This window comes from Cololabis saira, chromosome 4, assembly GCF_033807715.1.
Source record: "Cololabis saira isolate AMF1-May2022 chromosome 4, fColSai1.1, whole genome shotgun sequence".
In the NCBI taxonomy this organism is placed as follows: Eukaryota; Metazoa; Chordata; class Actinopteri; order Beloniformes; family Belonidae; genus Cololabis; species Cololabis saira.
Genome location: NC_084590.1, coordinates 23,450,038 through 23,464,982, shown reverse-complemented (window position 1 = coordinate 23,464,982; position 14,945 = coordinate 23,450,038). Strand labels below are relative to the sequence as shown.

The window sequence follows — 14,945 nt, the reverse complement described above, 5'->3', positions numbered from 1 at the left end:
TTGAGCGCCTGTACAGAAGCGCAGCCCCAAACAAGCAGACGCTTCCAGTGCACACACTTCCCGACTCAAGATACCCACAGCACATGTAGCTTTTCAGTTTTCAGATGCGTAAAAATTCACACAAAGCACAGAGAAAAGAACACAGTTTTAATGTCATTTGGAAAACAAAGGAAAAGAAAAAAAAAACCCAAATAAAACATTTAACTTCATTCATACAAAACAATAGTTCAAAGACTACCTCACAAAACATCTGCATCTAGAATTCAAATGAAAATAAGATTTACAGAGATATTAAAAAAAAAAAAAAAAAAAAAAAATCTCACTACATGCCAACTCAGCCCCTTTCACATTAGCTCAACATATCCCTCAGTCACAGATGAAGTTACACCAAGGACGGACAAGCTACAAAAGCAGACAAATCAGTACATCTGATCCATCCCCACTCCCCAGTTCTTGTTTTTAAGCTAAATCCTCCTGTGGCAAGCTCGGGGGCTGGAATGGTGTCTGTCTGCGCCGGCGCTTAGTATGGCCGTCCTCTTCTGTCGTCTCGGCGGTCACCCCTGAGGAGAAAAGGACAGACATTTTTATTAAGGACCAGCACTCGCCTGCATCATAAAACTAGCCATTATCATGTGACAAATGAAGGTTAGCTATGACATAAACTACAGACTGCCTTTCACTTTAAATCTGAAGGTGGAGATGATGCAAAGTACCAAAGTTTAAGAGGAGATGAGATTTTACTATAAGCATTTCATTTTCTGTGGTTCAGCAGAGCTCAGGACAAATTCAGACCTCCCTGATAACTTACAAACTAATTCCTTACAGCAAAATCGTATTATGCAGGTTGGCGTAAAATAGCTTTTAGTATCAGACGTAGGGCTGTTCGATTAATCTATTTTAAATCGTAATCGCGATTATGTAATTAGAACGATGTTAAAACATGAAAATCGTAACATCGATTTTTCACTTTTTTTTTTTTTAACCTTGTCTGCACACATATTAATGATTGATGGAAATACCTCTGAATACCTGCGACAAGTGTCCCATTACACACCTCTACCTCCTTCATGGGTTGCATTATTATTTAGCATGCAAAGACCCAGTTTAGTTTAATTAGAAAATGTCTTGTTTTATTTCATTGGAAATATAACTTACTGTATGTTTGCAAGTGCTGATTTGCTGATTTTTTTCCCCCAGAGATAAAACTTTATATTTTATTATATTTTTTAAAACTTTTTTTCAACTTATTTTACAGAGTTTTGTACTTTATTCATTCATTTTTGGTTTAATAAGAGCAAAGTTTGCACTTAAAGCCCAATGGGGCAAAAGTTCAATAAAAAAAACAGCATATTTGAAATCATTTCTTTGCGCTTTGTCAATTCACAAAATAATCGTATATCGGATTTTGAGAGAGAGAGAGAAAAAAAAGAAATTTTATTTTTGGGCAAAATCGAACAGCCCTAATCAGACGGAAAAATTACAGTTCACAACTTAGTGTATTTAACCACATTTATGGTCCAAAGTCAGTAGTTTTATCATTCCAAGCTGGTGACGCCATCTCCTGGTCTCTCAGCCAAACTACACCAGAGATGATGCAGCTCTGTAGACGGAGCTTCCTTGCCAATACACCTACCTTCCTCCCATTTTGTAGCCACCCCCGAATCCTCCGCGGTCTCCGAAGCCTCCACGGTCGCCCCCGCGGTCTCCCCCACGGAAACCTCCACGTCCCCTGAAGCCGCCGCCTCTGTCCCCGCCATAACCGCCTCTGCCTCCTCGATCTGCACACGATTCAAGTGTTAAAAATACATCAAACTGAAGAAATATCTGGATATGCAACCTGGTTCAAAGCACCGACCTCCGCCTCCAAATCCACCATCTCCGGGTTTGGGTGCTCCACACTTGTTACACTCCTGCCGCCGTGCGAAATTCATGTTGCCACAAGAGCTGAAAAAAGAACATTTTGATCAACAACTAAACTAAAAAGCAGGGCCGACTCACCACCTTCATCTGCTAACATTTAATGACCAACCAACCTGTTGGGACAAGGCCAGTCTCCTCCTTTAATGTCAAAGTTGGGTCCTCCACCACCACGACCTCTGAAGCCTGGACAGCCAAAACCAATTGTTAAGACCAGAAGATCACATTTACTTGTACTACTAGAAGCAAGTTTATCACCACTCACCACCACCTCCTCCTCCACGTCCTCCTCCTCCTCCTCTCCCACCACCTCTCTGTGTGAACTCAGCTCTGCGGGTAGCGAATGATACTTTGATGGGTTTGCCTTGGAACTCTTTTCCTGAAATCAAAAAATATTAACAATGATTATGGCACATTAAAACTGTAAAAACAAAGCCGAATGAGTAGAGCTGGGTATCGATTCAAATGTCAAGAATCGATTTGATTCCGATTCAGAATCGATTATCACCATTTGATTCGATCTGATATTGATTTGGGTTAGTGTTGCCTGGATTATATGACTGTAAAATAACTATTGAAATAATTTCACAATAATTATTGTGAAATAACTAAGAAATAAATAACTCAAATAGGCATTTCAATATCCATTTAAAGTGCAAAAAAAGAAAGAAATTGCAACAGCTCAAGCAGTAAACAAATTATTTTAGCTTGTCTGATTTATTCTGTCACCAGACACAGCTCTCCATGAAGCACCCGGCATTTTTCAGGTATTTCATGACAAACCGTGTCCAATAACAGAGAAACCAAACAAGCTATAGTAAATATAGATAATATGAACTTCATTGAACTAATATAACATTTAGAAATTTAAGCTGAAATGTCCAGCATTTTCTCTAAAGAAAAGTTAATTTAGTTCAGGAGTTTTCAAAACTACTGGGACTAAAGTTCACCAAGCAAAAATGTAATGATGAAGAAAAAAAAAATTTAACCAAAAAATAAATAAAAATCGATCTTTAGACATACAAATCGATTTTTAGGAATTAATATGAGAATCGATTTAGAATCAGAAAATCGATTTTTTTTCAACACAGGCCTACGAATGAACCTGTGATCTTACCATCAAACCAGTCAATAGCAGCCTTGGCTGAGGGAGGATCATCAAACGACACTGTGGCCTCTCCCTTTGGTCGGCCGGTGGCCTTGTCTGAGTAGATGTTGATCATGAGCTGGCCAGTCTTCTTATTGACCTACAGACACATGAGGATGTGGCACCTGTTACTGGCTTTAAGGGGCACTGAAACTGTAGAACGGCATGACATTCATGTTTTGCCAAAACATCACATATATGATCACACATTAATTCTGTACCTTTATGATGCCAATTTGTTTAAAGAAGTCTCCAACTTCCTGAACTGTGGCATCTTCCGCAAGTCCCTGTACAAAAATCGTGTTGTTGTCAGAGTTGTCCTGCTCTCCACCTGCTGTGCGGATAAGAGAAACAAAACAATGATTAAAAAATGTGAAGCACACAAATCAAGAACTTATCACATAATGGGGCAGGGCATTAATAAGTTTTATGTTTATTTGTTTTATGTTAAGCACTTTGTGTTATATTATTTGTATGAGAAGTGCTATATAAATAAAGTTTGATTTGATTTGAATGCGCAAGAAAGCTCACCTGGTTCATCCCTTGAGCCGTAGTCTCGGGAGCCTGTGACACAGAGGAAAGGACGGAGGAGAAAACTTCAACAAGGCTTCTTTAAATCTTTAGTTTCACACAATTAACTTCATTCCTAGTATTTCATAATGATAAAAGTTTAATATAGTTCTCGTTTTTACAGCTTTCTGATGCCTTTTTCTCCCATACCGTTGCATCAAATACCATTACCTTGCAACAAGAACTCAATGGTTCTGTTTTTTTGAGCTTAAACCAGAAATGAAAACCACCAAAATGTCTCCAACTTTTTAAGTTCTCCTTCCTTCGTCCTGGGAACACCTTTGTCATTTACAATCAGCTCGTCTTCATGCAGGAATACCATTATTTTACAACTCAAGCTCCAAGTTCTTTACCATATCTGAAGTCATTTATGAGTAATAACATAAAAAAGGTGGAGTTCCTTTGGGATTCTCGACATGGAAATGGTGGCATTCATTGAGTTTTTCCCTTTTTTTTCCTTTAACCCCCTCTTCTCTTCTGCTAACTCAAGTTCTCTTACTTCCCCACCGACACAGTTCTGATGCTCGTCACTTACCACCGAAATTTTTGAAGCCACCACGGTCACCACCTCTGCAGAGGAAAAATTGGAGATATGATGGCTTTTCCTTTGTTCCACCTGAGAGCTCAAAGCTCCCCTACATCCACACCAGTATGCACTTCTGCCAGGGTGTGCAACTATTGTGGAAATGTCTCACACGAGGAATGCGTTAGTCTTTGGCATTAGAGGTCAATGAACAGACGACTAATCAGCTCTTGCCGTGAATAACCAGTCAGACCAGTGAAGACAATCACACGTTCAATTGGTTATCGTTTACAAAGAACTTCATACTTTTCTTTTTTTAAATAAAGGCCTGATTGGATGTCAGGAGCTGGAAAACCAGCTGAATTTGTTTTCAAATGGGAAGCCAAATTGGTGTCGAGGAGTACATCAACCAATGAGCAATCATCCACCGAGTGCATTTATGAGCTTCTTTAACTGAGGTCCAAGTTTTAGTTCATTCACTCTGAACACCTGTAGTATAGAATGTAGATCCATGTTAACACAGTACACACGTTTGCCAGTCAAATACAAAACACTTTGCATGAAACCTGTTAAATGTGAAGTAACTGAAGATGTGGCTGCAGATCTATGGGATCGTCGCTGAGATGATGCACAATGTTCAAAAACGTGTGTCGTCTCCACAGCGTCAGAGCATAATACTGACTGAGGAGCTAACTTTGACAGAGCATAAAGCATATTACATTAAAATAAAAAAAAAAAAATCCTACCACTAAAATTAACACGGATTTACAGGTTTATGAGATCGTGTCGATTGCCTCCTAGTGTCCATTTGTTGAACATGTGGTACTTTTGCGTCACACTCAAGTCAAGCTCCAGATGAACAGATCCGAGGATTTTTCCAACTCCTTGGCAACATGGTGAGTCTTGGCTAAAATTTCTCAACGTTTTGTAGGTCAAATAAGGACGGTGTGAAGTTTGTCACACAGAAGATAGCTCTTTTCCATTACATGGTGTGGTGCACTGATATTTTTTTCCCTCTTCATCTTTGCAGAACCTTTTACTGGATCAACAGAGCTCCAAAGCAGTTCACCATGTGGTGACAAAAAGCACTGCATATTACCTTTTTTGGTCAGAGACTCCCCCCCTGTGGGTGTAACAGACAGTGTACTACACACTCCTCTAGGATAAATGGTCTAATCACTGCAGTCATAACCTGCAAATATCAACACATGGATATCCCATACACTGTGCACATGGCGCACAACTTTGCTGATGTTTAAAGCCTCTTTATCGATCAACCATTTTTATCTGGGCGTTTCAACCCATCTAAGAACTCTGAAGTGAAGAAAAAAAAAGTTGTAAAAGCTGCTTGTATGAGTGCTATAAAAACATGGTTTGTACTCAAGCCATGTCAGAATAGCTTCTGCAAGTGGCCAAAAAAAAAAAAAATTCAACATTGACTGCAGTTTGAAGTGGTTAAGAACGGAGCTGTACCATGCAATGGAAAATGGCCCATTTGTACCTCTACAAATTATTTTACCTTTGACTCGGTTCACCACCTTAACAGTTTTGAACTTGAGTACCAAACATTAACCATTTGTGCAGTCTGGGCAAAACCGTTTGATATCTGCAAGAGTGAAGTTCCAAACCCATCTCTGGGTTGACATGTCTGTTCCTCCATCTGATCTCAACAACTTTGTTTTAACACAGGTATTTTCTGACAAGGTCTAAGGGCTCTGGGGGAGAAAAAAAAATGGTGGGAGGGAATATACAACAACATGTAATAAAGTATTTGAGAAGTAAAATTACCAGGGATTAGGGATATGGAGAACAAAACAGATGGATGGTGGAAGTTCATCTATGCTGACGGCTTGTAGTTGGGTGATGTGTTAAACAACATTTGATCAGAGAGAGGTACCTTGGGGGCAGTGGCACTGTGCAACTTACCCCATACCAGGAGGTCCACCTCTGCCGCCACCGCGCTCATATCCGCCACTGCGATCGTAACTACCGCGTTCAAAGCCACCCCGGCCACGGCCTCTGAAACCTCCGCCCTCTGAACGATCTCCAAGGTCACGGCCAAACCTGCTACCCTGCCCACCATCTTCACCTGGTGCAAAGACAAGGCACGTTCCGATTTGTTCAACCCGCAAAAAAATCCACTGAGACCAAGTAATCTAATCGTTTATGTAGATGCAAGATCAACACTGACAAGATCCACTTAAATGTACCTTCACTCCATCTTCCATAGCCACCACCTCCTCCTCCTCCTCCTGCTTGCCCTTGGCTTCCACCATATCCACTGCTACTCTGTCCACCGTAGGAGCCTTGCTGTCCATAACTGTCTCCGCTTTGCCCCTGGCTAGCGCCATATCCTCCTCCTCCTCCTGCTCCTGCTCCACCACCACTTTGCCCGCCGAAGCCTTGCTGGCCATAACTGTCTCCTCCTTGCCCCTGGGCACCATATGAACCTTGTCCATAAGTGGTGGATCCTTGTTGTCCAAAAGATGCCTTGTCGCCATAACTTGAGAATGACACAACAACCACATATGTGAACTTTTCAAAAATATATAACAGGGGAGATGTATCAAATTTGAAGGGGAACTGATAGGAACAGTTTGTCAGAGACAACCGTGAGTCAGGTTTCAGCACCTAAAATATCCTAAACCTCATAAAAATGTAACAGCATGTCAAATCAGTACCACATTAAATATTTTACATTCAGTTTTGCGCAAGACAGATATTTACTTCATCTTAAAACATCAGTGTTAACCGTCTGATGCAAAGATGACGGCATCAAATGGCAGAATAAAAGTATTACTACGTTTTATATTTGAGATTTAACCCTCTGGAGACCTGGGTATATTTGGTCACTTTTGACTGTACCTCTATATATTACCCAGAAAACAATTTACTTTGTCATGATTTGTATAATTTTTTTGAATACAAACTTGCTTGTGAGCAGTTATACACACTTTACATTAAGATGCAGGCAGTGCCTCAAAGTTATTTGACCAAGATATCTAATATATAGCTTACTTTTGAAAGTCCAAAAATGGCTCATGTCCACCACATAACAGCGGTTGATCATCAGAGTCCTGACACCCCCAGGTGCGTTATCCACCTGGAGCCAGCGTCTAAAAACTCCCCGTCTCTCTCAGGTGAAAATCTTTCGTCAGCAACCATGCTGTGCGTTGCCATATAATCTTTTTATGATTGGTACATTGTTCCACTACTGGGAACGGCTGTGACAAGTCTGAACCTTCGACACAAGCTGAAACGGAGCGTTGTCATCGTAAAGTGGTCATGTGATTTGGTTGCATTGCTGGATCTGTCGGCTCCAGAGGGTTAAACAATTTAACTTATCCCCTCAACGCCCCTAGTAAGTATCTGTTGGTTCAGACACTGGTTACTTGTAGATTTTGCTTTTTAACCAAAATCAAATTCGCATTAAAAAAAATAAACCACACACACCTTGTTTACACCCGCTACACCCCCAGGTTGCTAAGCACAAGTGAAATGGGGAAAAGCAACACGGCAGGTTCAATATGGTAGTGTCTTACCTAGAAGTGTCCTGCCCATAGTTACCATAGCTCTGTTGCTGAGACTGGCCATATCCATCTGTCAAACATAGGAGTGAAAAGTTGCTACATTTTCCACGACGATATCCCATTCCTTTCCAAACACTAGCAGTCAATGATGCAATCATTGACAAAAACTAAAATACAATAAACAGACTGTTTACTCTCCTTACATTCTTGAATTTAAGGTCAACAAAATAATACCCCCACCCTCTTAATTTGTACCCAGTAAATATTACACCCAAGAGATTTCACTGGACATTAATGTTTTTCAAGCTAACTTTGAACCATCACAGCACAAACGTGTTTATAAAACGTACCTGGGGTTCCACCTTGTTGGCCATAACCACTGTAACTCTGAGCCCCGTAAGCACTGCCACTGTTTCCTTGTCCGTAGCCCTGTTTGTCACACAATCAGAATCAGAAAAGGGTTTATTGCCAAGTTTGTTAAACACGCACAAGGAATTTGTTGTGGTGATTGGTGCAATACAATATAAATATATAAAGAGATAAAATGTATGAACAGAAATGTACAATATGAGGTTTTTAAAGTGCCGGATATGAGCCTGTACAGAAATTACTTAGGATGTGCAAGAAAGTTAAATCATAATAGCTGGTTCATAATGTGTGCACTCAATAAGCAGTTTTGAAAACTGTCCCACCTGTCCACCACTTTGCTGGCCTCCATATGATCCGTAGCTGCAAACATAAAAAACAAATAAAAACAAGGTTAGGGTTTAAGTTAACTTCAAGACATTTCACCTTATTGAGACTATACAGGCTAAACATTGCTTAAAAATTGATATTGAAACAAAGAAAAATGTATTTTATTTTTTTCTGGAGGGGAGTATTCACTATTTTAAGGCGACTCCTCTGAATGTTCGAGAGACGGATGTGAAGGTCCCTTTTTGCTGCCCCCTTACAGATGCATCTTTTGATTTCTTCCTGATTTATTTATTTATTTACTTGGCATTAGTCTTGGATTGACTGTACATTAGCCTTTTAGACTGATTTATTTATTTAATTTTTTTTATAAAAACAATGCAATATTGATACTGCGATGATGTTTTTTCTTTCATTTACCTCTTTTTCGTACCTGCAGTCACCAATCCTTTATCAAATTCAATGGCCCTCAACTCTGGAACTGTTTAGATAGATCTCTTAAGTTAGTGTCATCCTTAAACATGTTTAGGACCAACTTAATGGGGTATCTTTTATATAGACAAAATTAACAGGCTATTCGTACTAAAATGAAATTGCCATTTCATAGATATTTTTGTTTGGGTGTTTATTGTATTTTTCTTTGTTTCTCTTACCTTTTCTTTTCCTTTCTATTCTTTTTCTATTGATTGATTTGTTTTGGTGATTTTGTATTGAGGGGGAGGATTTTTTATAAGCCCTTTGGGCTTCTTTTCCTCTCCTGCACAAATGATTTGTCCTTGTATGATAAAACTTTACTGTTGTCATTGTGCAAATAAATAAATAATGTAAACCCTGTATGGCTGACTTTATTTCTTTAATAAAAAGTTTAATAACAATAAAAAAAATGGATATTGGAGACTTTAATTTCACATTGGATGAGGATTAAAAAAAAAAAGTGTTCAAGTTCTCATGTGGTGGAATTAATATTCATCACCAACAAAACTTAGTTAAAGCCTCATTATTGGTTAGAGTTGTAATCAAATGTAACAGTGAATGTATGTTATAAATGTATCCAGTTCTGTGGTGAGTTACCTTTGTGAGCCGGTCTGCTGCCCGTAGCCGGAATCTGGGGAGAAACGGAGCAGTTTAGAACAAGAAGCTGCTGGAAATCTGGACACAGTAATTAGTGTGTGAGTCCCAGGAGGAACCGGACCAGTTAACTGGACCAGGACCCAGCACCAGGACTCCCTGGTCCCGGGCCGGGCCCGCACCGCCGGAGAAAATGGCGGTGTGTTCGGCGCCAGCCCCGACTACATGTTGAAAACCCAACAGATCCTGGTGTTTTAGTCTACATTAGCCCCGGGACCAGGCCGGGGACCAGGCCCGGGACCAGGCCCGGCTCCCCCGGCTCCCTCGGGCCGCCAGCAGCGCCTCTAGGGCGGGCTGGTCCTCCAGGTGCTGCGGGGGCGGGTAGTTGCTGGATAATGAGGTTCATCATAAACAAAGACCCGCCAGCAGAACCCGCTCTCTCCGGCCAACACCGGGCCCTGCGGTCGGCCCGTCCCCATATGAACATGTTTGGGTTTAGAAAAACACAACTACGACGTCCGAGCCCAAGCTAAGTGTATATGTTAGATACAGCAGCAGAACTTCCTTATCTGGAGCATGGAGGAGATCCAGGTGATAGACGGGCCCGGCTGCCCTCGCGGCAGCAGCCATTCGACCTACTTTCTACCAATAAACCAAGATAAAACCAGACGGATCTACTCACCAGTGGCCATGGCGAGTCCTTTGATGGAGCGGGGTTAAAACAGTCGGCTGTGGTGTAGCTGGTAGAGTGGGTTTGTTAGAACAGCGGGGTAGTTCGGTACGCAGCAGTAAAGTCCTGGTGAACACGCTGCTGCTCCGCTTTAGCCGCGCTCTTCTTCTTCGCTCTGCGCAGCGCGGCGCGGCAAGTCGGGCAGCGGCGGCGCAGCGGCGCCACCTACCGGTCAGGGCGAGAACGAGCACACCACGCTCGAGCTGAAACAAAATCCAGCTCACATGGGGAATCATCTTTATTGGCCAGATTCGAACATTGTCCAACAAGGAATTTGACTCCGGTAATTTCGCTCTTTAGGCAGTAAATAAACAAATAAACAAAAGTGGTATTTCTTGACAGCGGCGTCAATTCAGTCAAAGCTAAGGTATGGCAAAGTTACGAGTCACAAAACTTAACTAGAGTATCAATCAACACGTCCAGCAAATACTCATCACAGAAGTCTATGTAGCTTATCTGTGTGGTCAAGAAAAATTGAACTTTTTCAAATGCAGTAGTCTCACTCACTGCAAAAACTCAAAATCTTACCAGGAATATTTGTCTTATTTCTAGTTAAAATGTCTAATTTTTAGTCAAAAAATCTCATTACACTTAAAACAAGAGTCATCACCAGAAAAATAACTTATTTGACCATTTTCACCTGTTTCAAGTAAATTTTCACTTGAAATAAGCAAAACGATCTTGTTCCACTGGCAGATTTTTCCACTTATTTTAAGTGAAAATCTACTTGAAACAGGTGAAAATGGTTGTTTTTGAGTCTTGTCTTAAATGTAATGCGATTTTTTTTTCACTAAAAATTGGACATTTTAACTAGAAATAAGACAAATATTCTTTCTTTATTCAAGATTCTTTATTTCTTTATTCAAGATTTTCAGTTTTTGCAGTCTATAATAACTAGTGAAATCGATCATGTTGTTCTGATTTGCATTTGTAGTTATTCTATATGTATTAAGTAATAGAATAATAAATGCAAATAGACACAGAGTAATTCCATAAATGTATTTAAAAAAACAAACATTTACATTTTCCCTTGAAGCAAAGGTGTGGCGGCTGCCATACCTTGCCATACCCTGCATATATAGGCTACAGAATAAACATCTAAGGTGCAGCAGTTTGAGGTAGAGAAAAAACGACAGCTCTGAATAAAATAACCTATTTACAATTATACAAAACAAATTATACAAAAAATTATACAAAAGAAATACAAAAAGTGAGAGGTGAGGCAGATATGATTATTGCCGACGGTGCTTGTTACAGCATATTGTAACTGATGTTGTAACTGATATTGTCAGCAGTTGCTATTGTTATTATTATTATTGCAATTTATTGGTTACTCTGAGACTGTTAGTTTTGGGAGTTCATCAGAGCAACCGCTTGCGGGAAGAAACTGAAGAACGACCACACAACGCTCGAGCTGAAACAAAATCCAGCTCACATGTGGAACAACACATAGAGATCACATGGGGAAGATTCTGCGTTTAGATTACTGATTTAGAATTAAGTTAGAGTTAAAGTTAGCCATTGTGTCTGTGTCTCTCCTCTCTCTGTTCTTCATTCTCTCTTTCTGATCTCTCTTTTCCTGCTCTGCCCTGCTGGCCTCCGGCAGGAGGGTCCCCCCTTATGATCCAGGTCCTGCTCAAGGTTTCTTCCCTCATAAAGGGGAGTTTTTCTAGCCACTGTTTATGTTTAGATGAGATAGATAAGATACTTTATTAATCCCTTGCAGGAAAATAAGGTGTTACAGCAGCAGCAGCAGCATCAGTGCGTTTTTCATGCATGCATTCAACACCAAGATAAAAATAGATCCAATAAAAAAAAAAAAACAAAAAAAAAACAGATCACTTAAAATTAAAATTAGATTTAAAATTAAAATTAAAATTAAAATGCTGGGGTGCTAAAGTGCTGAGTAATAAAGTGCTGGAATATTGCACATAGGACAGTTATTGCACATTATAGACAGGGGTGCACACAAGCCAGTATCGAGGGCTAGTCTACTGCATGTTTTAGATGTTTCCCTGTCTTCAACACACCTGATTCTAATCACTGGTCGTCATCAACATGTCATCAAGGTTTACACAACTCTGTTGGTGACACAGCCTTGTCTATCAGGGTTGTGTTGAGGCAGGGAAACATCTAAAACGTGCAGTAGACTGGCCCTCGAGTACCGGCTTGTGTGCACCCCTGATTATAGAGCTTGATGGCAGCTGGAATGAACGACTTTCTGTGGCGTTCAGTTTTGCATCGTGGTGGATCAGCCTGCCACTGAAGCTGCTCCGCTGAAACACCTCCAGGGCATCAAGTGGGTGATGACATTGTTCATGATATTGTTCATTTTCCTCAGCATCCTCACTTCAGCCACCTGCTCAACAAAGTCCTGAGGTCTGCCCATGGTGGTGCTCGCTTTCTTAATCAGTTTGTTGAGTCTGTTTCAGTGTGAAGACCAAACACCAAAAAACAGAGCACTGGCCACAACAGTCTTATAAAAAGAGCACAGCAATGATTTACAAATGTTAAAAGAACACAACCGTCTTCAAAAGTGCAACCTGCTCTTCCCTCTCTTGTACACGGCCTCTGTGTGGCGGGACCAGTCCAGCTGGTTGTCCAGCAGTTACACCCAAGTACTTGTAGCTTGAAACAAGCTCCACATCAGTTCCTTGAATGGAGACAGGATCAGGTTCTGGCCTCTTCCTCCGGAAATCAAAGACCATTTCTTTATGTTATGTTTATGTTATAATTGCTCTGGGGTCATGCTCTGGGTCTCTGGAAAGATCCTAGAGACAACTTCTGTTGTAATAGACGCTATATACCGTATTTTCTGGACTATAAGCTGCACCTGTATATAAGCCGCATCCGCTCTATTTTAAAAAAAAAAGATATGCAAGCCGCAAATATTTATGTTGTTAGATTAGACATTTACTACATGTACAGAACCATTTTGAACTGTAAATGATGTACATGTTTGTACCTAAATAGATCCTTTCCTAACAGTGTCTTTTAAAACGGCAGCAACTTTGCTGATTAAAACTGGACAGAACCAAGAGAAAATAACCAGTATTTATTTATCTATTTATCTGTTTGAAATCTGCTTCTACCTACTTCTATCTGCTAAAGAAGAATTAGCGTATTCTTTTTTGCATTTATTTTGTCTTAGTTTTTATTATAATTCCGGTTAGAGCGCCCGAGCGGTGGAAGAAAAATCCACAGAATAGCTGCACCTTTGTATAAGCCGCATGGTTCAAAACCTATGAAAAAAGTAGCGGCTTATAGTCCAGAAAATACGGTAAAAATAAATTTAATTGAATTGTATTGAATTGATTTGAATTGATTTGATGTATGAGTTTGTGTTTGTGTAAAAGTATTTCAAGTTTACAACTACTACAGCCGTACGTGTGCTGACAAGGACCAGAGGGCGGGACCACATTACACCAGTCTTATATGTGTGCTGTGGGGGTAGGTGTGAGGATGTGTGTGAAAATGACCAGATGTGTATTTTTAAACCATGAGTGTGTGAGTTTTTCTATGTTAAATGTTGATTTTATTATTTAAAGCACTGTGCGTTACTCATGTATGAAAAGTGCTATATAAATAGTTTGTTTTTTGATTGGATTTGATTTTGCTTCTGCCACCACAATAATTATGTATTTTGAATTTTAAGATATTTTCTTTGTTTTAATAATGTAAATTGATATGTTAGCACAAGGAAGCTTCATCTCAGTTTCACCCTTTCTTTGCAAATGGGGTCTAAGCATTTTCCATGTTCTTGTCTTTACCTTATATATGGATATATAAAAACATGCATGTATGGATGCTGCATGTATGAACTGAACACGATTCTTCCCAGCATTGAACCCTGTGGAACACCATAGCAGATGCTCGTTTGTACTGAAGAAACCTCAAGAACATGAACAAACTGGAGTCTGTCAGATAGATATGATTTAAACTAACCCAGGGCTGTCCATTTAATCCCAACTGCTATGATGCATTCTGAACCCTGACTGAAAAACTTCAAATAAATAATGTATATACAAATGGTCACATAACTGGCTTACAACTACCTTTTCCCTAATTTTAGATACAGATGGAAGGTTTGAAATTGGTCTATAATTAGCTAAAATGTCTGGGTCAAGAGGGTTTAATTATTTCAACTTTAAAAAGACTGTACTTCCGGAGGGTCCTCAGAAAGTAAAATATCAAGGAAAAACTGGTGGTGTCTCTCTATAGAGAGCATACTGATGTACTGCATCTGTGTGTGTTATACCAGTAGCACGGTGGATCAAAGTAAAGCTCTACAGAGGGTTGTGAATACAGCCCAAAAAATCACGGGCTGCCCTCTCCCCTCACTGGAGGACTTGCACAATGGCCGCTGTATTAAAAAGGAAAACCATAATCACAAAGGACACTCTCCCTGGACACTCTGTTCGCACTGTTTCCCTCAGGTAGACGGTACAGAACAATGAAAACAAGAACAACCCATTTTAGAGACAGTTTTTATCCTACAGCTGTAACAAAACTCAATCTACTCAAAAACAAACTAACTGATATGAGGGATTGTGTGCATGTGTCGGCTATTTTTCATTATTTGTTGCTTTTAATCAGTTATTTTTTTTATTTAGTGTTTCTGAAAGTGTTTTGTATATATATAGTATTTATGTTTGTTTTTTAGCACTGACTGATGGCCCTTTTAATTTCGTTGTTATACAACAATGACTGATAAAGATCTAATCTAAACTTTCGTTTTCATTTAATTATTTATTCAAACAGGTTAAA

The 14,945-nt window shown here is 39.9% G+C and overlaps 1 protein-coding gene across 2 annotated transcripts; it reads right to left on the bottom strand.

Annotated features, from left to right (window-relative positions):
* Window positions 1–132: 132 nt before the first annotated feature.
* taf15 (TAF15 RNA polymerase II, TATA box binding protein (TBP)-associated factor) lies at window positions 133–10,302 on the bottom strand. 2 transcript variants are annotated; one of them, XM_061719199.1, is made up of 16 exons: window positions 10,131–10,302; window positions 9,452–9,485; window positions 8,380–8,416; window positions 8,038–8,116; window positions 7,700–7,757; window positions 6,368–6,660; window positions 6,084–6,246; window positions 4,170–4,204; window positions 3,596–3,628; window positions 3,286–3,398; window positions 3,035–3,164; window positions 2,183–2,296; window positions 2,034–2,103; window positions 1,856–1,944; window positions 1,634–1,778; window positions 133–560 (listed from the first exon to the last, which is right to left on the bottom strand). In XM_061719199.1, exons 1-16 carry the CDS (start codon window positions 10,138–10,140, stop codon window positions 521–523), a joined length of 1,443 nt encoding a protein of 480 aa, XP_061575183.1. In that variant the 5' UTR covers window positions 10,141–10,302; the 3' UTR covers window positions 133–520. The 2 variants fall into 2 exon arrangements, with proteins under 2 accessions (XP_061575183.1, XP_061575184.1); XM_061719200.1 differs by lacking the exons at window positions 6,084–6,246; window positions 6,368–6,660 and having other exon boundaries at window positions 10,131–10,301.
* Between the last annotated feature and the right edge of the window lie 4,643 nt (window positions 10,303–14,945).

Excerpts from the sequence above, each read along its gene's own strand:
- taf15 (XM_061719199.1), bottom strand. Across the intron at positions 6,247-6,367 it reads CTATGGAAGATGGAGTGAAG|GTGAAGATGGTGGGCAGGGT; the intron begins GTACATTTAAGT and ends TCTTTGCACCAG. Across the intron at positions 3,399-3,595 it reads CGGCTCAAGGGATGAACCAG|CAGGTGGAGAGCAGGACAAC; the intron begins GTGAGCTTTCTT and ends TTATCCGCACAG.